This window comes from Podarcis melisellensis, assembly GCF_964234715.1.
Source record: "Podarcis melisellensis genome assembly, chromosome: 4".
Lineage (NCBI taxonomy): Eukaryota > Metazoa > Chordata > Lepidosauria > Squamata > Lacertidae > Podarcis > Podarcis melisellensis.
The window spans coordinates 20872298-20899750 of record NC_138531.1 but is presented as its reverse complement, the minus strand read 5'-3'; the positions used below and the strand labels follow the sequence as shown (position 1 = coordinate 20899750).

Below are 27453 nucleotides of genomic sequence, written 5' to 3'. Positions count from 1 at the left end.
TTCAGGCCAGTTCCTCTTGCTTGACCCTCGTTGACAGGAGTTGGGATGCAAAAAACCCCCCACACACAAATGAACAGCAATAGCCCCTTGAACATTTTGCTACCCGGAGCTCTTTGAAGGCAGGAGTAGAATACAAGTGAATTTGAAACCAAACATTAATGCAGGATGGAAATCAAAAGACACCAGCCACATTATTCGATACCACATTGACAAAACTGGTACGCGCTGCCATCACAGGGAACGACTTAATGAACATTCCGAGTAGGATTTCTAATTGCAAAAGTCTTCAATTCTTTGTATGCTAATTCAGTATCTGAAGCAGCATCAAGGAAATGCGGCGCTTGTGACATTTTTTTTTATTCATTCCACATAGAAAAAAAGCATGCAGTATTAATGTAAAACAGTACAGTATTCATGTAAAATGCTCAGTGCACATTTGGTAAACAGGGCATTAGCATACCAACCCATTTTTATGAACTACACAGTCACAAAACAACACGGTCTTGTACAACAGTGGCACTTTCTCATTTTGGAAAGTTGAAAGCAGTGTTTAATTAAAAAAAAAAGTAGAGCAAAGAAGCAAAAAAGGACTGGGTTCTGTGTCTTCAGCAAAACAACATTATTTTTCCAAATGAAAACTGCCAAAGAAAGAGACTAACAGCTACAGATTCAAAGCTACAGATTCAGCAAAGACTCATGCAGGTGCGAGCAAGCAAATGTTTTGCGGTGGAAGCCAGCTTCGGAGAGAAGCTGGGCTTTGTGATGATAGCTCCTGTCACATTTTTGCAGAAGAAAACGAGAAGCAACGCAGCCACCCAACTGGTGTCAAACCCATATCATGATTTGTCTCCACGAGAAACTGCTTTGAAGATCTGTCAAGGCTCAGTAACTGGGCATTTAACAGCTCCTCACAGGATAGAGACCTCCTATAACCCAACGCCAAAGAAACAAAAAGAAACCCCGAGGTGTCTAAACCTGAAGACATCTATCAAGAGATAAACGTTACGAAGATTTATTCTTCAAGAAAACGTACTCCAAAGCAGAGGGGGAAGGAAACTGTGGGTCTACAGATGTTGCCAGACTCCCACCAGCCTAGCAGATTGTCAGGAATGGTGGGAATTGTAGTCTGGATGAATCTGGGAAGGCCACACGATCCTCACCCCTGCACCAAAGGATTTCCACACTCCGTCGCTCAGTGTCAAAGTAGGACAGACTGAGGTCACTGGAGAACCCAAAAGGAATTTGCAAGGGATGGTGAAGGAACAAACATTTTCACATTGGCACTAAAGTATTGTGTTTAGGAAAACAAAACAAAAAACCCCAGTGAAAGTCAAGAGGGGAATCAGTTCTTGGTCGTTTTTGAGGGACTCGCGCTGGACAGGCTACTCTGGATTTTCCTTTTCGCCGACGCGTGGATGCTTTTGGCTTTTCTGTCGGGTATGAAGGACGACGACCAAGGAGACTGGAGTTGGTTGTGGAGGTTCTGCAGCTCGGGTGTCACCTTATAGAGAGGGGACCCAAGTTTGTGCTCTTCAAATGACCCTCGAGAGTTGCTAAACAGAAAGCTTGGGGAAAGCTCTCTTTGGAAGAGGAAACTCCGAGGTTTCGTTTCACTCGTTTCTGAAGTCCGGCCGGCAAATAACGGGAAGGGCTCTGTCGTCTCTAATGCAGATGGAGAAAGGATGGAAAAGGTGGCAGACTTCCAGTCGCTCCCCTCTTCCGAATTATCACCTGCAAGAGGACATTTCAGAGCGTTTTGCTCCTTCCTCTCCTTGGCAGTCTTATCCTTTTCATTAAGGAGGTCGGGACACTGCGTCGACTTGCAAGAGTTATCCAGGTCAGAAGACGACTTGGAAGTGTAATAGGGGCTCTTGCTATTGTCCGACTCGGACATCATCGAATCCAGCTCGGAGATTTTATCAAGGTAGGCGGCATCCATAGACGCCTCGCTGGACGTCCTGGTTCGATTCATTTCTGAAGAGCGGACAGGATGCAGCTTTTTCGGGACGCTCGGGTTGTGCGTTTTGTCGCTGGATTTCGCCGAAGGCTCGCCAGAGTCGCTGGGGGACGCGCTGGGCTCGGCGCCCTCAAAGTTCTCGTCATAGCGTGGCTGGCACCTGTTCCAAAACACCGGCTTGTCCGAAGCAAAACAGGCCGCCTTGGTCTCGCTGCCCTCGCAACTGCTGGCGCTATGTTCCGGAGAGTCTTTGTTCCCGTCATCCGACGCCTCACCAAAATCCTCAAACTCCAGTTTTCTCAGAAAGGTGGGCGTCGCTCTGGGATCCTCCTCTTTTGTGGTGGGGTCGTCTTTGTTGCCAGGAGTGTTCAGCTGCAGGCAACTGAGAGACAGAGGCGTGCAGGGATCCGGGAGTTCATAAAGCTCTTCTTTGTACGGCACACAGTCTTCTATTTTATCCCATGTTTGCTCCGAGCAGGTGTCCATTTCAGAGCCCCCTATATCCAAGAGGCCCTCCTGAGAGCCGGCGAAAACGTCCGTGCCGGACGAGCACTGAGCAACGGGCTCATCCGAACAGCCCCGGCCGGCTGAATTTAGGCACACGTCATTGCTGCTCCCTAACAGCCCACTACCCGCCGGCTGCTCGAGGTCATCCGGGCTGTGGCTAGCGCACAAGCAGCTCGGGTCTATGGGCTCTTCCGGGCTCTCCAGCAGCGCTATCTCGCTGGCTGCGCTCCTGCCACTCTCTTTGTCCTCCATGGGATCCGCGGCGTCGCTTTCCGGGCTTGTGCTTTTCCTTTGGCTGCCTTCCCTCTTCAGCCGAGTGATCTGAGCTTCCAGGTCTTCGATGTAGGCATCGCTTCTCTCCAAAGCTTTCTTCAGGCGGTTGGTTTCGCGCTCGCACTGTTCCAGCTTGGACTGAAGCACGGCGACGGTAAACCTCCCGAATCTGCAGGAAACCAAAATGCGAGGCGTTTAGAGAGGGTTAAAGGAAACAGAGAGTCAACCAACACTCCAATTCTTACCGTTTCACTTATTTATACAAGAAGCGACCCTCAACAATCCCATTTACCCCGCCATAGCCTTATGACAGAGGCAAGGTCAACAAAATGTGGTTCCATAGGCCTCCTAGAAGAAACCTGCAGCTTGAAAGTTAAAGGTAATTAAACAGACAATTTGTTATATGCAAACAACTCATAGCTCTGACGAAGGTGGCTCAGAAGACAAACACATTTATGGAGTTAGGAAAAGTAAGAGGGACTCTGAGAAGGAAGGGAGAATGGAATGGGAAGAGAGATGAGGAATCTGTGGTCTTTCCAGGCATTGCTGGGCTCTTTATCTAACTATTGTAAGTTGTGCTGAGTTTACATTTCATTTAAAAAAGGGGTTTCGTTTAAAGAAGGGACTAGTAAATCCCATAAATAATAACAATTACTTCAATTGGAAGCCATCCAGAGTGGCTGGGGAAACTCAGCCAGATGGGCGGGGTATAAATAATAAAGTTGTTGTTGTTGTTGTTATTATTTTATCCTCCCAATAGATCCCTGGCCAACATACAACAAGCGATAAAACAATATCATCATCAAATTAATTCCAATACAGATTCTTGCCATGGACTGGCTAGATGAGGAGAAATGTGGGGAGGCAACAGCCTAGGGAACCTCCCATGGAAATATCAGACTGGGAAGGCTCTAAGGCAGGAGAATGGTGCAGGAGAAAGCCCTCAATGGCCTCGGCCCTGTATATCTGAAGGAGCCTCTCCACTTCCGTTCTTCAGCCCGGACACCAGATCCATCTTCGAGGGCCTTCCGGCGGTTCCCTCACTGCGAGAAGTGAGGTTACAGGGAACCAGGCCTAGGGCCTTCTTGGTAGTGGCGCCCACCTTGTGGAATGCCCTCCCACCAGACGTCAAAGAGAAAAATAACTACCAAACTGTTAGATGACATCTAAAGGCAGCCCTGTTTAGGGAAGCTTTTAATGTTTAATAGGTTATTGTATTTTAGTGTTTTGTTGGAAAGCCGCCCAGAGTGGCTGGGGAAACCCAGCCAGATGGGCAGGGTATAAATAATAAATTATTATTATTATTATTATTATTATTATTATTATTATTATTATGGCCCTGGCAACACACACATGGTAAATCCTAATTTCTTGGCCCTTCTTTCCTCAATGTCAAGACCTCTGTAGCTTATTTTAACAGTAAACAGCTGAAGGATAAGAGTGCTGACCATCCTAATCACCCCTCCATCATCCAGCATAAAATTTGTCTGTGGAATGCCCTGCCATCAGATGTCAAGGAGATAAATAGCTATACAACTTTTAGAAGACCTCTGAAGGCAGCCCTGTATTGGGAAGTTTTTAATGTCTGATGTTCTGATTATGTTTTTATATCTGTTGGAAGCTGCCCAAGAGTGGCTGGGTGAACTCAGTCAGATGGGTGGGGATACAACTAAAATGATGATACCATCTCCTCCATACTTGGGAGCTGTGCCCACATTAGGATGGGTCTTTAAAAGTCAGCAAAGCACCACTCTGCGACAAAACCGAGAGCATGGCGATTATGCCCTAGTCAAACCCCAAAATCCTACATCTATGATAAAAGGGAGCAAAGAACACTTTAGAAAAAAAAAGAGTCTACGGCTGAAAATTAAACCATTAGCAGCACTAAGGCAATAACAAGCAGAAGATTACCCTACCAGGGGCTGGACCTATCCATTCAACTCAAATATGCATGAAGAATTATCCCCTAAAACAATGGCAGAGATTTATGATAACATTTGAACAGCAGTCCACATCTTGAAATATTTACATTCAATCATTTTCTTACAGCTCAGCAGTGTTTTACAATATACATTTCATCCACAATGTCACCTTGTCAAATATAAAAATGCCAATATGAAATTCAGTAATTGTCACCATCCTTTAGAGATTTTTTTTTTTTAAGACTCATTTGCGATTATTTTCCTCTCTGATGTACAGCTTTCTCCCGGCTTACGCAGTGCTGGAACTTTTTAAAAAATCTTTTGCAAAGCGGCTTGTTTCCTTGGAACTCCAAACCCACACACTTCAAAAAAAACCACAGCAGTCAGTTGAGCAGAGCAGTGCTTTTGATGAAGAGTTTGTGCTGACTCCCTAGATCATTTTGCTTCACAAGTTTTAGTTAGGTTTCTGGGTGTAATTCGAAGTGCTGGGGCCTGCCTAAAATGGCTTGGTAGCTAGATCTCTGAAGGATATGCCATTTCTCCACCTGTAAACTCAGGCTTATCTTCAGAGTTCCTCCTCCGGCTGCCCCAAGCCATCTGAAATGAGGCACGTGGCAATGTGGAAGAGAGCCTTCTCAGTGGTATTAATATTATGTTATTATTATTATTTGAATTTGTTATTATTTGAATTTTATTATTATTGAATCTGTATACTGCCCTATACCTGGAGGTCTCAGGGAGGTTCACAGAATATATCAAAATATAAAACCACAAAATACATCATCAAAATAATAACAAAAACAACAACCCCATAGCACCCCCACTCGAAAAAGCCCCACATTTTAAAAAGGCATAGGAAGGGCTGATAGCACCCCAAATGAAGAATATTCACCCAGGGGAGGTTTGACTGGTTCACATCATCATGATAATAAATAATAATAATAATAATAATAATAATAATAATAATAATAATAATAATTATTTATTTATACCCACCCATCTGGCTTCCCCAGCCTCTCTGGGCGGCTCACAACAGAATTAAAAGAGCAATAAAACACCAGACATTAAAAACTTCCCTAAACAGGGCTGCCTTCAGATGTCTTCTAAAAGTCAGATAGTTGTTTATTTCCTTTACATTTGATGGGAGGGTGTTCCAGAGGACGGGGGCCACTACCGAGAAGGCCCTCTGCCTGGTTCATACTGAGAGCTGCTGCTCAAATTTCACCCGAAGCAAAATTGGGGGTAAGCCCATAGACAGAAGAGCTGATGAATTCTGAAGGATGTGGCAAGAGGAACTTAAAAGCGTTCTGCTATTGCTGAAGTGCACACCCAACCAAGAGACTGAAGATGCAACATGAAGAACACCCACAGGTGCAAGAAATAACAAAAACTGATCCAAAATTAACTGTGTCGGGTGAACAGACTACAAGCTGAACTCTTCTTGCACAGATTTATAAATATATTTAACATTTGTTTTGGTGCTGCAGTTAACAAACGCTACTTTCAGTCACTGTATTTGCGGTTTTAATCTTGCATATTGGATTTGTGTTTCTTTTCTAAGCCTTGTTGAGTATTCATTTGAACTTTAGAGCTGGGTAGAAGTCTCTCTCTCTCTCTCTCTCTCTCTCTCTCTCTCTCTCTCTCTCTCTCTCACACACACACACACACACACACACACACACACACACACACAAATGTATCGGTTATAATTTTTGTGCTGGGCAAAGTTCTTCCTGGTTTCTCTCTGTCTCTCATGCCTTGTTACACTGCCATTTCTAGAAGGATATACGCTTGGTATTTATTACCCCTTCTATGCAAAAATCTTCAAATGAATCCGAACTTCAATGTCTAAAATCCATGGTAGAGGACAAGGATCCTGAGATCATGTTAAGGATAACCAAATTCTGTGTGATTGCCATAAAACTTAGGGAACAAGCTGTGCTATCATAATGATTAAGGCCTTAAATGATACTTTTAGGTTATATGTTAGTGACTAAGTTTTAATTTATATATTTTTAAACTGTTGCTATATCTGTATTGTCTCTATTATACCTAATTGCAAATTTAAATGTATCCCTATTGTGTTTTATGACTTCCTTGATATTGCATGTGGGCTTGAACTGGTCTGTGACCGAAATAATAAAATTCATTCATTCCTGGTTTCTCAAGATGTCTGAATTTAGGTGGCGGGGGTGGGTGGGTTGGCCCTGAAAGCATTTGCCGTCAAATGTCAGTGACTCGTGTGCTAAGCCAAACCTCACCTTAGCTCAGCATGGCAGCAAAAAGGACCTTAGTAAAAGTAAAGGGACCCCTGACCATTAGGTCCAGTCGTGACCGACTCTGGGGTTGTGGCGCTCATCTCGCTTTAGTGGCCGAGGGAGCCGGCATACAGCTTCCGGGTCATGTGGCCAGCATGACTAAGCCGCTTCTGGCGAACCAGAGCAGCGCATGGAAACGCCGTTTACCTTCCCGCCGGAGCGGTGCCTATTTATCTACTTGCGCTTTGATGTGCTTTCGAACTGCTAGGTTGGCAAGAGAAGGACTGAGCAACGGGAGCTCACACCGTGGCGGAGATTCGAACCGCCGTCCTTCTGATCGGCAAGTCCTAGGCTCTGTGGTTTAACCCACAGCGCCACCCGTGTCCCAAAAAGGACCTTAAGGAAGAACAAACTGGCTGTCGACTCTTCTCTGGGATCTCCTACCTTCACATGGTCTCAGTAAACCATGGTTTGGCTTACAGCAGTGGTTTTCAACCAGTGTGCCGTGGTGGTCAGGAGTGCTGTGGGCAACACTGGCCTCAGTCCCTCTTTCCTTCCCTCCCTCCTCTGATGTCCTCTTGTGTCTCTGCCTCCCAAAGGCTTGCACAGCTGTTTGTTGCAGCAGCCCTGCCTACAGACGAATGGTGTCTCGGGGGCTGGTCAGGGGGTGCTGGCTGCCAGGAGCTGAGGTGGCCTTGCAGTAAGCAAGCAAGTGGGTGAGGGAGCTCAGCCAGCCAGTCTGTTGCTGTTGTAAATAGACAGACAAATGGGAGGTTGGGCAGACAGGCACTGTGGTGGCCTTTCTTGTTCTTCCTGTGTGCAAGGCCTGCCTAGGAGCTGAGAGTCCGGTGTTGAAGGGGAGCCTTCCCGCCATGCAGGCCCAGTGATGCCTGCTGCTGCTGCCTCCCAAGGTGAGTAAGATGGCCTCAGCTTTGGCCAGTCTCCATCAGGCTGCTAAGGCTGGGGGCATCATCTTCCCAGGCCCCTATGGGGCAATGTGAGGAGGCACTTCTCTTGGGGGTGGCTGGGCCATGCTGCCTGGAGGACTCTCAAGGTGAGGGGAGAGAAGAAGTGGCTGAGGGAACACTCCACAAGGGAGAGTGTTTGAAAAGGGACGAGGAGCTGCCATAACTGGGCTCCTGTGCCCCACGGGGGTGCCAAAAAAAGTACATAGTTGGTCAAGGGAGCCGTGGACTCAGAAAGGTTGAAAATCTTGGTACAGTGGTACCTCGGGTTAAGTACGTAATTCGTTCCGGAGGTCTGTTCTTAACCTGAAACTGTTCTTAACCTGAAGCACCACTTTAGTGAATGGGGCCTCCCACTGCCGCCACGCCACCAGAGCACGATTTCTGTTCTCATTCTGAAGCAAAGTTCTTCACCCGAGGTACTATTTCTGGGTTAGCGGAGTCTGTAACCTGAAGCGTATGTAACCTGAGGTACCACTGTATTATGCAAACCAGTTGCACATTCAAAATGGCTGCCGAGCGAGCTCTGTTTCTGTTTCAAGCAGGAGCACTTGGGAGAAGTTGCAAATTCTCTTGGGGCCTTCTTGTCATCCTTCTAAGCAGAGTGGGGAAGGGCACACAATGAAATGCAAGTTTCAGAGGGGGGCACCCTCTCCCTGCTTTCCAATGCGCAAAAAGTACTGTTGGACTCTGCCAACAGAGGCCGAGGCAGCCTTTGAACCCAGCCTCCGCTGTTCAAATTCCAACAATAATTGTCTCCCACTGGAAGCCAGGGAGCATGTCGCTTTCCCTTCAGGCTGGTCACCATCTATCTTCGGTAGCAGCCCCCTTGGAAGGGGCTGCAAGACAGGATTCATGGTGAGAAGACGCGGGGGCCTGTTAGCAAGCTGCCATTTACTTTGAGATCCAGCCATAGTTGCCATGGAAGAGAGAGACTTGTCTGTGCAAAATATGCACAGTTCACTTATATGCAGATCTAGCAGAAAAGTCCAATGGAAGAAATGTGTAAGATGTTTATTTAATGCAACCTGCATTAGAGGCAACCTCTAATTTGCTTACCAAGAGAAAGCATTGTACTCTCAAGCGCAGGTTCTCTTAAGAAGTGTCTCTGGACCTCAGAAAGACCACCATTCTAGCAGCCATAAGGGACACATGGAGAAGTACAGACTGAGCAGGGCTACATCAGCACATTAACTAACCCACCAGTCTATTTCTAGTGCATTTAACACAGGAAGGAAGTTAGGTAGGAATGTATCTCATGTCCGACCCAACATTGTGGTTTGCACACATCAGAACTGTAGAGTCAAAAAGGACTCTACAAGGCACGAATCTTTTGTCCAGTGTGGGGCTCAAACCCACAACCCCGAGGTTGAGAGTCTCCTGCTCTACCAACTGAGCTCTCCCAGAATCATCACGTTCTTTGAAGTGATGAGTCTTTTAACATAGCAGATCAGGAGTGGGGAACACCAAGTTCTCCAGATGTTGGGACTCCAACTGTCATCACCTCCAACCACCATGGCCAGTGGTTAGTGATAGGAGCTGTTCACCAAACTCTTTAAATTCAACAAAGGAAGAAGAAGAACTAAACATTGGAAGAGGCTGGTGGGCCTTGGTAGGGCCCGACGGGAATTTCCAAGGGTGCCACTGTGCCCACAGGTGCCATGTTGGGGACCCCGGGTTCCAAAACTTGTTTTATGAGTGCTGGGGGAAATGGACGATGGCCACAAAACTACTGGAGGAGTCATTGTGGAAAAGGTGGACAATGCTATGATCTGTTTCAACCAATGTTTTGAGAAGAGGGAACAATATGGCTTTCTATAGTTCTCTAAGTAACCTTGAGAGCAACCAGGAGTTGGCTAGACTTTACCACTCTGAGGCCAACCTGGAAACACTACGGGTTGGTGGAGGAAGAATGGATGGTACCCTTCAGATGTTGTTGAACTATAGCTCTCATCATCTCTGATCATCTCCCATGGCTGGGGCTGATGGGAATTGAAGTCCATCAACATCTTGAGGGTACCATGTTGGCTATCCCTGCTCTACCCTTTGCCTGTCCATTAATTTACTTCCACAGATGGCATCCAAGCATCTGAATACAAGGCTGTAGTTAGCAGTACCATTGTCATGAAGGAATGGGGAATCATTTTTACCTGCTGTTGATTTGATTGTCCTGTTTCTGCATCTCAACCCTTGGACCTTTGGGCTGCAGGGTGAACTACAAACACTTTTAACAAAACCAATAAATTTCCACCTGAATACCTGTGGTGCAAGTTGTTTTGAGGACTCATAAATAAATCTATTTTTTTATTGTTATTCTATAGAAAAGCACAGGGGGTTGTGGTGGTGGTTGGGCGGGGGAGGGGAAGTAGGAAACAGGCAAATATCAAGCAGTTTTTGTAGTATCGTTGTAGGTGGTTTTGAAACAAATCTAATATAAATCACCATGCATTCAGACAGAGACGGCATGTAGCATCTAAGTCTGAAGGAAGACAAGCCGTTCAGAATTCCTATTTAATCTCCACACACACAAAACAAAGACAAAGCTCTCCACCAGCCCAGTCTGCATTCCTGCAACGGCGGTTATGGTCCTCCAGTAGCTGTGTATGATCGTATGAATAATGCACAACAGGTTTTAAAATATTTACATACTTCTGGGGCGATCGGCTTCCAACCTCAGCCTTTAGCCGCAAGTTCTCCCTCACAAGGCCACTGTTTTCGAGCCTCAGCTTCTTATTTACCTATATGGAAATAAATAGGATTATAAGCGCGCAGGAAAAAAAACCCCAAACAAACTCACTCGTAATGTTTATATGACTTTAAAGGAGGGGAAGCATATTTAGACAGGAGCAACAGTTAACTCCGCTCCCTCTTCTCTGAGACCCTCGACAGAGACACCACTTAAAAATTACCCTGGGAAATGGCTTGCAAAAACTGGAGAGAGAACAGGCATTTTTAATTTATATTCCCAAAATACACCGCAAGGCTTCTACCCAGGGAAATAAACAGAGCCATGTTAGTTCAGCCTGACAGTCATTAAGGGGTGGTGGTGGGGAGGTACTAATGGCAATTCCATGTTCCCCCCTCCTTCTCCTCCACATGACTAAATACTTTAAATGCATTAACATTACAATGTGCAGGTATCAGCAAAATGAGTGTCGAACAGCTTCCCAACTCTCCCAAACCGAGTTAAGATTGTCAAGCGGCTTTTTCCCCTTATAGGAAAAAATAAAAAGAGAGGCACAGACACACACACTCTAGAGAACAAAATCCGCGATGACAACTTATTTGCCAGGCCCCATTGGTGTCGCTTGCAGAATGCTGCTATTAATAAGCCTCAGGATTTAAAGCCCCTCTTGTCTCCGCGAACGGAATCAAGTGTCTCGTTTTCCGTTAAGGGCAAGGAAGCCACAGGCGCACACGTTCGCACACTTGCAACAAAGGAAAGGTCAGAAATTAAGTTGCGCACCAGGGCTGCAGCCCACAGGCCAACTTTTGACCCATATCCCTGTTTCCTCCAAACCACACCTACTTGCCCTGTGCTTGACAGTGGGGAATTCGGCAGCACAGCCGATACCTGCAAAAAACAGGGGCTGAAGTCATGGCTCTACCAGCTGATGGGCTGTTGGTTCAAGCCTGCAGGGTTGGCTGCAGGACCCTGCAGCTGACAACCAACTCAAAGCCGCTCTGCCAACCGAGACTTGGCGCTCGAGAAACGCAGACACGGGGCTTGCAAAGCGTCTTTGTGCTGTGTTTCCGACAGACCAGTTGACCGTCAGCGGCTGCACATTGGTCTTTCGCGGTCAAGTGGAGAAACCCCCCTGCCCATCATTTGGCATCCAGGTGACGGGCAAACAGGTTGCCCTGCCTGTCAGTCAGCCTATTGGGGTGGGCACAGATTGGACCTTCAAGGTCGGACAATTTGCACTAAAGCAAAACTGGAAGTGTCTTAACGCTTCCTTCTGACCATGCAAGAGGAAAGGTGTGTGAGCACACCATTTGGCACTGAGCAAATGTCATGGAGGTGTGGATAATCTGGAGAGAGAAAAAGTGGAGTAGGGAAGCCAAAATAGGTGGAGCGAAGGCAAAGGGGTCTAAGCTATCAGGAGGGACTGTTACAAGATTGTGGGTCCTCAATGAAGGGAACATGCATGTGCCATCCTGTAATAATAATAATAATTTATTACTTATACCCCACCCATCTGGTTGGGTTTCCCCAGCCACTCTGGGCAGCTCCTAACAGAATATTAAAAATATGAAAAAACATCAAACATTAAAAACTTCCCTAAACAGTGCTGCCTTCAGATGTCTTCTAAATGTCTGATAGTTGTTTATTTCCTTGACATCTGAAGAGAGGGCATTCCAGAGGGCAGGTGCCACTACCGAGAAGGCCCTCTGCCTGGTTCCGTGAAACCTCATTTCTCGCAGTGAGGGAACCGCCAGAAGGCCCTTGTCGCTGGACCTCAGTGTCCGGGCAGAACGATGGGGGTGGAGACACTCCTTCAGGTATACTGGGATGAGGCCTTTTAGGGCTTTAAAGGTCAACACCAACACTTTGAATTGTGCTCAGAAACATACTGGGAGCCAATGTAGGTCTTTTAGGACTGGTGTTATATGATCTTGACGGCCATGAAGGGAACATTCAGGCGCCATTAAGTTAATTACAGTCATGGCCGATACGTGCGCAATCACACACAGTGCCGAGCCCCAAAGGGACCCGGAAACGTCATAAAAGATATCACGAAAAGGGCAGAATGGGGGACGGGGTATTTCAATCGCACACGATTTCACTCAAGTGCGCAATGACCCAGAACTCAGTCCCTGCATGGATCAGGGCTTGCCCATGCCGTCCAACGATGGTGTGTCGAACAAGAAGACAGAACATGGACCTCATACAACCACATTCTTGGATTCATGGAATATTGGACAATGGCCAATTAACAGGAAGTCCACTGACCCAGTGCCTCAACCCTATTTCGCTTCTCAACCCACCTAGGAAATTACACAAGAGGTCACACCGCCTGTTACCCCTGCCCATTCAATATTGTCAGATTTCGCATTCATTACCTCCGTTAGCGCTCCCATGTCCTCTTTCACTTTTTCATACATATCATTAGCCGCCTGAAGCTTCTGTGTCCATACCGCCAAAGTCTCTGGATCCACCTTGTGCTTGTCCTCCGAGAGTCCTGGACTCGCCCGGGTTTTGTCAGACACGTCAAGCGTCTCGGGGTGCAGGACAGATTTGAGCTGTGCCTCCAGGCTGAGCTTGCTCCCTTTCAGTTCCTCCACTTCCTTCTGCAGAGATTCTATTTCATCCTTCCGAGTGAGGCAAACCCACGGCCGATTAGGGGGCAGAAGAAACACGTTTTTGCAGGAGGCAGGAAAAGAAGAGGGAAAAACAACAACAATATCGGCTAAGTTTCTTTGTTATACTGCTCAATTCTTCAGGTTTTTGTAGGCTGATCCCGGTACAGAAAATGAGCTGGCTTTGAATCTGTCATCAAAGAGAACAGTGGTACCTCTGGTTAAGTACTTAATTCATTCCGGAGGTCTGTTCTTAACCTGAAACCATTCTTAACCTGAGGTACCACTTTAGCTAATGGGGCCTCCCACTGCCACCGGTGCGCGATTTCTGTTCTCATCCTGAGGTAAAGTTCTTAACCCGAGGTACTGCTTCCGGGTTAGCGGAGTCTGTAACCTGAAGGTACCACTGAGGTAAAGTTCTTAACCTGAGGTACCACTGTACATGTATATATAGGGTGAGTCTTTTAAAACAGGCCCTGTGGAACATGTGTATCCATGGGGCCTCTTTTAAACGACTCACCCTGTATGTGTGTGAATGAGAGAGAGATCTTATAGTACCTGGATCCGACCAAAGGCTGATCTCATCTTTTTCTCAGCAGAGCCTAGGCAGATGCACAATTCAAAGTGTTGGTGCAGACCTTTAAAGCCCTAAATGGCCTTATCCCAGTATACCTGGAGCATCTCCACCCCCATCGTTCAGCCTGGACACTGAGATCCAGTGCCGAGGGCCTTCTGGCGGTTCCATCACTATGAGAAGTGAGGTTACAGGGAACCAGGAAGAGGGCTTTCTCGATAGTGGCACCCACCCTCTGGAACGCCCCCCATCAGATGTCAAGGAAATTAACAACCATCTGACTTTTAAAAGACATCTGAAAGCAGCCCTGTTTAGGGAAGTTTTTGATGTTTGATGTTTTATCGTGTTTCTAATATTCTGTTAGGAGCCGCCCAGAGTGGCTGGGGAAACCCAGCCAGATGGGCGGGGTACAAATAATAAATTATTATTCTTATAATTATTATTTTAGCCAGATCTGTACGGAACAGCACCTTGGAACACAAAGCAGTTTCAAAATATGGGCTTCCATCCAGTGTACACCTTAAGCTCCTCAATATACAGATAGTGTACAGGCTGGGTTTCTAACACTGGACCAGAGAACCCACTGATTCGCCAGGCCTTGCAAAGCCCCCAGAACATCCACAAAGACCCTTTTGCGAAGCCTTGTCTTGTGGAGTGTTCTGCAAGAGGCTGGGCATGATAGCTGAGTCTTGTGGAGCACTTTGCTTTAGCTGAGCCAGGTCATTACCTGCCCCACACTTCACAGGTGTAGGGCAGGTGGGTGTGGCTTGGCCAAAATGGCCTTGCGGACCTTATAAGATCCATAGGTTGTTGGTTCCCCATCCCTAATGTGTCCCAAGGCAGTTGGCTCCATACAAACCAGAACCTCACAAACCACCCTTCCTGACACAGTCTTACCTCATATTCTTTGTGCATTAGCTCGAGCCTCGTTTTGCGGAGCTGTTTCCTGACCGTCGGGCTGAACACAGGGTTGCTTTCACTCGTCCCTCCTGCAGCAACACAACAAGCAAGGCTCCGTTCAGCGCTCAGCTTTCTTCTAAACATCTGCAGCCCCTCCAGACTACAACATCCCTGCCTCAACATCTGGAGGGGCAGCAGGTTTGCACACTTCGTTTTGAAGTTTAAATATAATTTATTTTAAGATTACGACTCACAAAGGCTGTCACATCCTAATGCAATCTTATTTATATTTATAAAATTCATTACATCTTTTGCGTGTCTACTCAGAAATCAGAATGCTGATTTCCATAGGCCTTGCTGCCAGGTAGAGGATTCCAGCCTAAAGTCTTCTTTACTTATAATCTGGGGTTGCCACCACCTCTGCGATCGCTCCCATGCAGTTCCCTGGAATGTGTAACACATATACCTGATAACAACCCTGTGAGGTAGGCTAAGTGGGGGGGGGGGCGGAATCAACTGGCCCAAGGTCAAGTAGTAAACTTCACGGCTTGAGCGGAGATTTGAATTCAGGTTTCCCAGGCCAACATTTCGCTTCAGGGTTGCCGACTCTGGGGGCATATTATTTGCAAACTGGGGAAACTTTGCCTGGCACAAGCAACAAACTCAGTACATGTTGAATCTATTCTATTGGCTACAACAGAATGCTTCTTTCAAGCCTCATTTCAGCAGGGGCAGGGACCCTGTGGGTGCCAGGAATATGGTCTTGGCACGTGCCCCTGAGGGTGCTGCATTGACGATACCTGCTCTAACCACTACACCCCACTGCAGCGCACTGGCTGGAGAATCAAGGCTATGGCTGGGAACACCTGGGTTTGTTGGATAACATGTCCCATTCACACGATCACAGTCAAATCTGTTTCTCGGTAATGTTGCAAAAACAAAATGGGATATAGTGAAACGGACGCCACCGTTGCAAAAAGGGCAGAATAAAAATACAAAAGCTGGTTGCGAGCCTCAGCAGAAACAGTGCAGCTGAATGCTGCACAGGCTCCATGCCATTCAGAGGATAAAAAGATTCTGCATGCATTTGATGGGAGGGAGAAAGGCTGCCTTACCCAAGACCTCCTTGCAAGGATTGTCAGTGGTGATGGGGATCCTACAAGCAGGACACTGACTGTTGTTCTTCAGCCACACTTCAATACAAATGGAGCAGAAGACATGGTTGTTGGCACAGATGACCGGATGACGGACCTTGCAATGGAGAGGGTATAAGAATTAAAAAGGTATTCTGGAAGCAATTGCTCTTTTCCCTTTTCGGCTTGGGACACACATAAAAATCATGCAAGGAACATAGAATCTTAAGAGTCAGAAGGAACCCAAGGGTAATAATAATAATAATAATAATAATAATAATAATAATAATAATTTATAACCAGAGCATGCACCACTCTAGCGAGGCAGTCCGCGGGCAGATAGGGTCTCAGCCTGTGTACCAGATGGAGCTGGTAAACAACTGCCTTGGACACAGATTTGACCTGCGCCTCCATGGACAGCTGCGAGTCCAAAATGACTCTCAGGCTGCGCACCTGGTCCTTCAGGGGCACAGTTACCCCATTCAGGACCAGGGAATCCTCCACACCTGCCTGCCTCCTGTCCCCCCAAAACAGTACTTCTGTCTTGTCAGGATTCAACCTCAATCTGTTAGCCGCCATCCATCCTCCAACCGCCTCCAGACACTCACATGCAATGCTGGAATCTCAGATAAAGCATCCCTGACAGATGGCCATCTGACCTCTGCTTAAAAACCTCCAAGGAAGGAGAGGCCACAACCTCCCGAGGGAGACCGTTCCACCGTCAAACAGCTCTGCCAGAAAGTTTTCCCCGTCTATTTAGTCAGAATCTTCTTCCTTGCAACTGGAAGCCATTGGTTCGAGTCCTGCCCTCCAGAGCAGGAGAAAACAAGCCTCTTAACTCTTCCATGTGACAGCCCTTAAGATATTTGAAGATGGCTATCCTGTCTCCTCTTTTCAAGGCTGAACATATCAAGCTCCTTCAACCGTTCCTCACAGAGCTTAGTTTCCAGATCCTTGATCATCTTGGTTGCCCTCCTCTGCACACGTTCCAGCTCAGGCTTCCTCAACCTCTGCCCTCCAGATGTTTTTGGCTACAACTCCCATGATCCCTAGCTAGCAGGACCAGTGGTCAGGGAGGATGGGAATTGTAGTCTCAAAAACATCTGGAGGGCCGAGGTTGAGGAAGCCTGTTCCAGCTTGTCAACATCCTTCTTAAATTGTGATGCCCAGAAATGCACACAATATTCCAGGCGTGGTCTGATTAAGGCAGAGTAAAGGTAAAGATAAAGGGACCCCTGACCATTAGGTCCAGTTGCGGACGACTCTGGGGTTGTGGCGCTCATCTCGCTTTACTGGCCGAAGGAGCTGGCGTACAGCTTCTGGGTCATGTGGCCAGCATGACTAAGCCGCTTCTGGGGAACCAGAGGAGCACACAGAAACGCTGTTTACTTTCCCATCGGAGCAGTACCTATTTACCTACTTTGTTCTTTCGAACTGCTAGGTTGGCAGGAGCAGGGACGGAGCAACGGGAGCTCAACCCATTGTGGGGATTCAAACCGCCGACCTTCTGATCGGCAAGCCCTAAGCTCTGTGGTTTTTAGACCACAGTGCCACTCGCGAATAGAATAGAATAGTACTATTACTTTCCTTGATCTGGACACTATACAGTGGTACCTCAGGTTAAGAACTTAATTCGTTCTGGAGGTCCGTTCTTAACCTGAAACTGTTCTTAACCTGAAGCAACACTTTAGCTAATGGGGCCTCCTGTTGCCACCGTAGCACAATTTCTATTCTCATCCTGCTGCAAAGTTCTTAACCCGAGGTAATATTTCTGGGTTAGCAGAGTCTGTAACCTGAAGAGTATGTAACCCGAAGTACCACTGTACTTCTGTTGAGGCAGCCTAGAATAGCGGTAGTGTTTTTTTTGCTGCTGCATCACACTGTTGACTCATGTTAAGCTTGTGGTCCACCAAGACCCCTAGATCCTTCTCACATGTACAATAATAAGCCAGCAAGCAGCAATGCCACCAAAGCAGAGAGGGAGAGAGAAAGAAAGAAAATACATGGGTAAGGAAGGGGTATACAGAGCAGAATGTAAAAAGTGAGGGGAGAGACTTCATCAGGCAAGGCTTCTTCCACCTGCCTTGTCCCACCCTCCAGTCTCTGCTTCTCAATTTGTATTGTATTATTTTATGCACTGTGGCTTGCTATTGTTTTCTTGATTGTCGTTTAGAAATTATTCATTGTAATGGTTAAGAGTGGATTTCTGTTTAATTTTTATACGCTGATATTTAATATTATTCTATATTATTCTAATGGATTGTTGAATGTCACTTTATTTGAAGTAAGTTGCTTATTTTAAGGTTATGTTTTATTATCACTTTTTTATATTGCATTAGATTTGCATTATATTGCATTAGATTTTTTATACAGTGGTACCTCGCAAGACGAAATTAATTCGTTCTGCGAGTTTTTTCGTCTTTCGAATTTTTCGTCTTGCGAAGCACGGATTCCAACCCAAAATCCAAAAACCCCCCAAAAAGTTTTAAAAGTTTAACTTACCAAATGGCTGCAAAAGAAGTTTTGGAAAAGTCTTCAAAAATCACCAAAGTCTTCAAAAACCTCAAAAAAGGCTCAAAAAAGGAAACAAACTTGCAAGACGTTTTCGTCTTGCGAAGCAAGCCCATAGGGAAATTCGTCTTGCAAAGCAACTCAAAAAACGAAAAACTCTTTCGTCTTGCGAGTTTTTCATCTTACGAGGCATTCGTCTTGCGAGGTACCACTGTATTGCATTAGGTTATAAGGTGTACATTCTTTGTTTCTTCAGCTTGTAAACCGCCTTGGGTATTGCAAGATAGAAAGACGGTATTGCAAATTTTAAAAGTGATGAAAAGTGAAAGTGATATCAGGTCCAAGAAGCTAGACTATTATATGCACAGAAATGGAAAGAAGAGGAGTGGCAGCTTTTGAAAGGAATGGACTACGCAGAAATGGCAAAGCTGACAGGGAAATTAAGAGATCAAAATGATGAACTTTTCATAGAAGAATGGAGGCTCTTTGTGGACTATTTACACACACACACACACACACACACACACACCAAATGAAATTGTGAGATAAAAGCAGCAGAAGAAAAAGGAAAAATTAATTGTAATAGAGAAGCTTTCTGTAACAGATAAATATATCTTCCAGTAGCACCTTAAAGACCAACTAAGTTAGTTCTTGGTATGAGCTTCCGTGTGCATGCACACTTCTTCAGATACTAGCACCTTAAAGACCAACTAAGTTAGTTCTTGGTATGAGCTTTCGTGTGCATGCACACTTCTTCAGATACTAGCATCTTAAAGACCAACTAAGTTAGTTCTTGGTATGAGCTTTCGTGTGCATGCACACTTCTTCAGATACACTGAAACAGTAACTGAAGAAGTGTGCATGCACACGAAAGCTCATACCAAGAACTAATTTAGTTGGTCTTTAAGGTGCTACTGGAAGGAATTTTTTTTGTTTTGACTATGGCAGACCAACACAGCTACCTATCTGTAACTAGTTAAATATATATAATGCAGTAGAAAGGGTTTGAGTAAAAACACTGTGGGAGGTGAGGGTAGGAAGTCAATTTATGAAACAATGTAATTATTTGATTTTGTGAAAATGTTTGAAAAAAGTAACAAAAAAGTATAGACATTGCTTGCTAGACTTTTAGAAGATTGCACCTAACTACTTCTGGCACAACGTCCCAATGTAACTCAATTTCCAGGATTTTCGCCTTCCTGGTTTTACACTGAGAACTAGAAACTTTAGAAAATAAATAGGAAGTCCAGACTGTCCAAAGCCCAAGTTATGCACTGTGTTTCTTTTGCACAGAACCCCAGGACAAAAGACCCAAGGGACGTGATGATAAGTGAACTTGAAACAGAGTTTAGACTTGCTGCAGAATCTGCAGCACAAAAAACTCCGCCAGTTTGCCATTTCCCTGCAGACAAAAATTAGTGAAGCTACCACGGAAGGGCAAGAGGTTTTCTCCACCCTGCTGAGATGTTCTAAGCACTGATAACCATCCAATATAATATGTTCTATTGTACAGAAGGCAGAAGTAAAGAGCTGCTATGCCACAGAGAATTGGGGCTTTAAGCATTTGTATCTTAACAAGATGCTTATATATTTTCCTAAAGGAGCACAAACGGTTTTAGAAAAATAAGTTTCTGAAAGGCATTACTAATAAGATCTCCCTTTAATTTAAAATTCTGCTTGGAGTCCAACCCTGGGATTCAATAATCAACTATAAACAGAGAAATTCTGCATTTCATAATGCTACTTCGCCCACTGCGAAAACTTCTTTAGAGACCAAAACAAATGTTACTTTTGCTCCCAAAAGCCTTTGATATATTTGTGCTTCTAAACTCTGCTCTACTTCCAGAGATATGAGACACAGGATAAAATAAAAAAAAGCCTAATTTCTCAAGCATTGTGGTCTACTGCTCTGTCCTAGGCAAACAAACCTAAGTCTACAATGCCTTGCAGCGTGTGTGGGGTGTCTCAGGCTCAGGGGCCAAGTACAGTGGTACCTCAGGTTACATACGCTTCAGGTTACATACGCTTCAGGTTACAGACTCCGCTAACCCAGAAATAGTGCTTCAGGTTAAGAACTTTGCTTCAGGATGAGAACAGAAATTGTGCTCCGGCGGCGCGGCAGCAGCAGGAGGCCCCATTAGCTAAAGTGGTGCTTCAGGTTAAGAACAGTTTCAGGTTAAGAACGGACCTCCAGAACGAATTAAGTACTTAACCCGAGGTACCACTGTATAGCCATCCAGGGCTCTCTATCTGCCCTCTGAACTCTCCTCATACCATACCAGCTGGTTTCCCATGCGCTTGTCAAGTGCCTTTGTCCCGAACAGTGTTTCCTAAACTTGGATCTCCAGCTGTTTTTGGACTACAATTCCCATCATCCCAGACCACTGGTCCCGCTAGCTAGGGACGATGGGAGTTGTAGTCCAAAAACAGCTAGAGCCCCAAGTTTGGGAAACCCTGGTCTAGAATGCCCTTGGACTGCTACAAGCCTGGGTGGAGAAATGGGTGCCAAAAAAACCTCAGACAAGTCAGAAACCTTTTGTACGACCAATAGCGGGTGGCATGGCAGAGATGCTCAACTGTCCTCCTGACAGCTGAATGGCTGCTGCTTACTGGGAAGGGGGAAGTAGACAGGAGGGTCTCGCGGTGCAAACACAGGGCTAGATTGGCTCAGCTGGTGTGTTTGCACTGGGCCAAAATTGTTGCCACCTCTCTCCCTCCTGGAAGCTGCAGCACCTGCCAGGAGGTCAGGTATAAATCTCTCCTCCACTGCATTGTTTGCAACTGTCTCGTTTTACAGGATACTGTATTTTTCGCTCTATAGGACACACTTTTTCCCCTCCAAAAATTAAGGAGGCGCTCTGGAGACTTCGTGTTGCTTTCGCTTTCACTGAAGCCTGGAGAGCGAGAGGGGTTGGTGCGCACCGATCCCTCTCACTCTCCAGGCTTCAGGGATAGCCTCCTGTAGCCTTTGGAGTGCAGTGGGAATTCACGCTGCGCTCCAAAGGCTTCAGGTTCCTTTTGCTGAAGCCGGGAGAGCAAGATTCTCCCGGCTTCAGCAGAGCGGGAGAGCTGCGCAGCGCCCCTTCAGCGAAGAAGGAGGAGAAATGGAAGGGGCTCCGTTTCTCCTGCTGCTTTGCTGAAGGGGCGCTGAGCAGAGAGGGGGAGAATTTTTTTCCTCCTATTCTCCTCCTCCTATGGTCCGGTGCGTCCTATGGAGCGAAAAATACAGTAAGTGCAGGCTTGGGGCCAGAGACTCTTCTGAGCATCCAACTTCTCTGTGACAGGCTACGGATTCAACCACAACCAGAAGTTTCACATCACCCAAGACAAAAGTCCCCCAAAGCAGCACATTATACGATAGATTGTCCCACGCACAAATCATTCAAGGGCACACAGTAGTGCTGTTTGTGCATCACAGAGAGTGTGCCTCTTCTAAGATGGCACCTACCAGCTGTGTTTTCTCTAAGGGCTCTTATGAATTGCCGTTTTGAGAAGTCTGCCGCATTTCTGGTCTGGGTCAACTTCTTCTTAGATTCAGTACACTTTCTCAAGCAAGAAAATGTAACCGCACGTGCCAGTTGCCACACCCAACCTCCAAATGTTACATATTTTATTTTGGAGCATTATCGTTTCTCTGTAAAGTGCCCTGGGCATAATGAGACGGTGGGTCCCTACCACAAGAGGCTTTCAATTTATAAATTGACCCAAGGAGTAAAAGTAAAAGTAAAGGACCCCAGATGGTTAAGTCCAGTCAAAGGCGACTATGGGGTTGCGGTACTCATCTCGCTTTCAAGCAGAGGGAGTCGGCATTGGTCTACAGACAGTTTTCCAGGTCATGTGCCCAGCATGACTAAACCGCTTCTGGTGCAACGGAACCCCATGATGGAAACTAGAGCTCACGAAAACGCTGTTTACCTTCCCACCGCAATGGTACCTATTTATCTACTTGCACTAGTGTGCTTTCGAATTGCTAGGTTGGAAGGAGCTGAGACAGACCAACGGGAGCTCACCCCATTGCTGGGATTTGAACCGCCGACCTCTGATTGGCAAGCCCAAATGGCTCAGTGGTTTAGACCACAGAGCCACCTGCATCCCAAGGGGTGAGAAACACTAAAGGGGCAAAAATAAGAGGAACATGCCATTGTTTCAATTACACACGCTTTAGAAGGAGGGTATCGGGGCTAGGAAGCTGTCCAAAGGTTTTGCGGAAAATATGAGTTTTAAGGTGGCGCCAGCAACTAAATGCTGCTGTTTGATGTTTTCCTGATAAGTGCAGCAGCTAGCCAGTTGTGCCCTCTCAAAGGACACTCTGTTCCAGCCCTCTTGCAGGATACTCTATTCCACTCCTGCTCCCCCATGATTTTCTGTTTTATTCCTCGCCTAGGCAATTGGCATTTCCTGTCCACTGAGCATGCTCAGTTCTCATTCGGCTTTTTCTGGGGTTGCCCTCTATTACATTTTTTAAAATGCAGGTACTTCTGCCAACCTCAGAGGTGGTGCCATTTTGGCTACATAAAGACCTATGCCAGGAGAACATGTAAACAGAAGATATAGGGAACCTCTCAGTCTCCAGAAGTCACTAGACCACAACCCACACTATCTTTAACCAGAGGCCATGCCAGTTGGGTATGATGGGAGTCCAGCAAGATCTGGAAGGTCAAAGGTTGGTCACCTCTGGTACACAGGATTCAAACTTGTGGGGTGGGGGGCACACAAAAATCACACAGGCGAGTTTTGCCTATTGATTCTTGGGGGTCCATTTCCCAAACAAAGCATCATTTGCTGCTTGCAAAACACTAGCTAGTGAAGAACAAAGGATGCTCATTGGGTCAACCTGAAAGTTTGGCCTCAAGCCTCCCAGGTGGCCTACAATTAAAATACAACAATATACATCAATAAAAGCCAGTCAAATTACAGTCAGCCAGTCCAGAAGCTTGTACCAATGAAAGTCTTCATCTGGTCCAGGAAAATAAGTTGAAACAGGTGTACTTCTCTGGAGAGGGCATTCCAAAAACCTGATGGGCAGGAAAACGTTCAGTTTCAACCTACTGTCCCAACCAGCCTGGAGCTGATGGGAGTTTTAGCCCAAAATATCTGGAGGGACCAGATTGTGGAAGGATGCTCTACCAAGTCCTAGTCTTAATGTCCTCTCTGCTTCAGGTGAAAATGCCTGTAGGCAGCAAATAAAGGCACAGTAAAAAGCAGAGACATCACCTTGCCAACAAAGGTCCTTATAGTTAAAGCTATGGTTTTCTCAGTAGTGATGTATGGAAGTGAGAGCTGGACCATAAAGAAGGCTGATCGCCGAAGAATTGATGCTTTTGAATTATGGTGCTGGAGGAGACTCTTGAGAGTCCCATGGACTGCAAGAAGATCAAACCTCTCCATTCTGAAGGAAATGAGCCCTGAGTGCTCACTGGAAGGACAGATCGTGAAGCTGAGGCTCCAATACTTTGGCCACCTCAAGAGAAGAGAAGACTCCCTGGAAAAGACCCTGATGTTGGGAAAGATTGAGGGCACAAGGAGAAGGGGATGACAGAGGACGAGATGGTTGGACAGTGTTCTCGAAGCTACCAGCATGAGTTTGACCAAACTGCGGGAGGCAGTGGAAGACAGGAGTGCCTGGCGTGCTCTGGTCCATGGGGTCAAAAAGAGTCGGACCTGACTAAACGACTAAACAGCAACAACAACAAATGATTTGAGGCCTGGCTAGTGCCTGAATCCTTACCTTGACTCAGTGAACAAAGTATGTCAGAGGTTCAAGCAATCCATCAAATAGATCCCCCTAGAGTTTCAAAGTGACTCAACGTTTAGAAGATATATAAACACAACTGAGAACACCATTCAAATGTCGAATGGAAGATTTCAGCAGTTTCATAATTAAGAATGCATTGCTTTTAATACAAGCAGATCAATCCACTATAGCTTTAGCAGATTACTGAAGACCAATTTATCAGTGGGCCTACTTGTTTATTCTGAGGTGTATTTTGGTTCTGATGCGTTACCGCAGCAGGGGAAAATATTTAATGGTGGCTTTTTCGTCTAAAAACAATAATCATTACAATTTAGTTAAAAGACCTACAGTCTGTAAGGACTCAACCTCTACTCATGTTTCTATATCAGTAATGTAAAAAATCAGAATGTTCTCATATTGGTGTATGGTTTTTATTTGGGTAGGTTTCTAAGTTTTTAACATGTTTATAAAGCATTCTGTTTTTTTTATTTATTTAAAGGAAGAGCAGCTATTATACTTATTTACAGGCCACTCTTCTTCTCTGAAAGCAGCCCAGGAGGATGAACGACTATAATAAGCACCTTGATATTTTATGAGTTGGTCTTCACCTGAAAGGCATCAGAGGATCTTAGCAAACCATCGCCTAACTATATCCAAGGCTACCCTTCCTGAATCCCAAAATGGTTTTCAACCTTCTGGGGGGCAGTAGACATGATTTTCACTGCTCAACAGCTTCAAGAAAAACGTAGAGAGCAAAACCAACCCCTGTATATGGCGTTTATTGACCTCACTAAGGGCTTCAACACTGAAAATCGTAATGCCCTGTGGACTGTTCTTCTGAAAATTGGCTGGCCAGATAAATTTGTGAACATTCTTCGGCGCCTCTGTGATAATATGACAGCAACAATGGCAGATAACAGTGGCTCTCAAAGTGAACCATTGACAGTGGGATCAGGTGTTAAACTGGGAAGTGTTATCGCCCCAACTCTATTATTTATTTTCATTGCTATGATCCTACACATTGTTGAAGGGAAACTCCCCACCAGGGTAGAAACCATACATCGAACAGATAGAAAGCTCTTTAACTTGAGTAGGCTGAAAGCAAAGAGTAAGGTTACCATAACTTCCGTCATAGATATTTAGTATGCTGATGACAACGTAGTGTGTGCACACTCAGAGGATGACCTCCAAACCATCCTAAAAATATCGCAGAAGCTTATGAAAAGCTTGGCCTATCGCTCAACATCCAAAAAACCAGGGTGCTGCACCAACAAGCTCAAAACAATCCCTCTGCAGCGCCACAAATCCAATTCAATGGTGTAAAGTTGGAAAGTGTCTATCACTTCTCCTACCTGAGCAGTTATCTTTCCACAAGGGCCAACAATGATGCCAAAATCCAGCATCACCTGAGCTCTATGAGTGCAGCTTTCTCCCGATTGAAGTGCAGAGGTTTTGAGGACCGGGGCATTCGCAGGGAAAGCAAAATGCTTGTTTACAAAGCTATTGCACTATCAACCTTACTGTATGCTTATGAAACACTTATAAACGCCATCTCCAACTCCTTGAAAGTTTCCATCAATGGCGTCTCCGAAAAACACTGCATATTACTTGGGAAGACAGGCGAACTAATGTCAGTGTACTGGAAAAAGCAAATATCACCAGTGTTGAAGCAATGATTCTTCAACATCAACTTTGTTGGACTGGTCATGTTGTGCAGATGCCTTATTATCGTCTTCCAAAGCAACGACTCTATTCTGAACGTAAAAATGGAAAATGTAATGCTGGTGGTCAACAAAAGAGGTTTAAAGACTCTCTCAAGGCAAATCTAAAAAAATCAAGTATAATCACTGACCACTGGGAAACACTGGCCTGCGAGTGCTCCAATTGGAGAACAGCCTTTGCCAAAGGTGTCATGGACTTTGAAGACGTTTGAACTCAGGACGAAAGGGAGAAATGTGCTAAGAGGAAGGCAAACACTCAACTCCCACCCAGAAACCTATGTCCCCACTGTGGAAGGATGTGTGGATCCAGAATTGGCCTCCACAGTCACTTACAGAGTCACTGTTAAGACCGTGTTCACAGAAGACAATCTTAATCACTACAAGTGACCACCAGAGAAGAAGACACTGCTCTCTCCATGAGAAAAGCCACCACCAGATCTGAAAGAGGGGGAAAGTTTTCCAACAAGCTCCATCATACTCACGGACACAAACTTTCCATTGTGTATACAGAGCCTGCTGAAAACAGGGTTGCCCGTCTATTCGGCGAACACACTTTCCCATAAGTATCATAACAAACAGACCGGGAGGGAGGAAAAGACGACAGCAGACCACAGAGTGGTTGTAAATAAGATCTGAAATCATAGCTCAGGATCATTTCTTGCAGTGCTAGTCAACATTTTCTCAGCATACATGCCATGAACGAAGGTAGAAAGCAAGAGGGGGGAAAACAAACAAACTCCAGCTGAACTCCTGTAACATTATTGGTTGTGGAGACCATAGTGAAGCAAGCAGGGCTGTCCTTAAACGGGACGAGCCTGTCTGGCCTAGGCTTCTACTCCAAATTATTTGGCCTACCTTGTTACTAGCAGGTTCTCAGCCTGCAGAAACCCAGATTGAAAAGCTCGTCTCTCAAAAGCACTGACAAGGCATCGACTCTGAGCCTAGCAATTCCCAACCACTCTAAAATAATAATTTTTAAAAGCCCCGAAACAAACGAGGAAGGGGAAAGTCTTCGTTTCGCCCCCACCCCCCGGCCGACCCTTCATCACAGGAGCTTCCCTTCATTTTACAAAAAGCGAACGCGTCCTCATTTAAGTACTGCACAGCCCAATAAGTCTTGAAAAGCGGAAGCGAATCTTTCCGGCACGGCAATGGTCCAGCTAAGGCCTCCCTTCCTCCTCCTGGCTCTAAAAGCAGCCACACACACGAGGTTCCGGCGAACTGCAGGGACAAATCTGGGGACCGGGGAACAATCGGCTACATGTCAGAGGGAAAGCTTTTTGGGGGAGAAGAGAGAGGAAATCCTCCTTGGAATCCATTCTCGCTCTCCTCCCTGGCAAGGCATGGCATTCTCCCGAGGACCACGCACGCTTCAAAGTGTCCCTTCTTTGGGGTGGGGGGCGGTTGCATCTCGAACGCAAGGTGCCGTTACCTTTCCCAGGCAAATGTGGCAAGTGATGGGCAGCGTGAGAGAAAGTGTTACATTCTGAACGTTCTGAGCCATTGTGACGTTTCGAATCCCGCGAGCGTGGAAGTTCCAATCCACAGGCGGCGGCGACCGCGGCGGCGGCGGCGGCGGCGAAGGAAGACTCGCTCTTTTCAACTCTCACGCTGCTAGGGCTCGCAGTACGGAAAGCCAGCTAGGCCAATCTTCCTCGCGTTGACGCGGACGCTTTTTAAGACTTCTCATTGGAAGA

General features: G+C 46.0%; 1 protein-coding gene across 2 annotated transcripts; it reads right to left on the bottom strand.

Annotated features, from left to right (window-relative positions):
* Nucleotides 1-333: 333 nt before the first annotated feature.
* Nucleotides 334-27376, bottom strand: OBI1 (ORC ubiquitin ligase 1). Of its 2 annotated transcripts, none has more exons than XM_081908201.1 (6): nucleotides 27189-27376; nucleotides 15773-15908; nucleotides 14655-14746; nucleotides 12947-13195; nucleotides 10532-10620; nucleotides 334-2906 (listed from the first exon to the last, which is right to left on the bottom strand). In XM_081908201.1, exons 1-6 carry the CDS (start codon nucleotides 27258-27260, stop codon nucleotides 1343-1345), a joined length of 2202 nt encoding a protein of 733 aa, XP_081764327.1. In that variant the 5' UTR covers nucleotides 27261-27376; the 3' UTR covers nucleotides 334-1342. The 2 variants fall into 2 exon arrangements, with proteins under 2 accessions (XP_081764327.1, XP_081764328.1); XM_081908202.1 differs by lacking the exon at nucleotides 27189-27376 and adding an exon at nucleotides 26612-27000.
* Nucleotides 27377-27453: the final 77 nt, after the last annotated feature.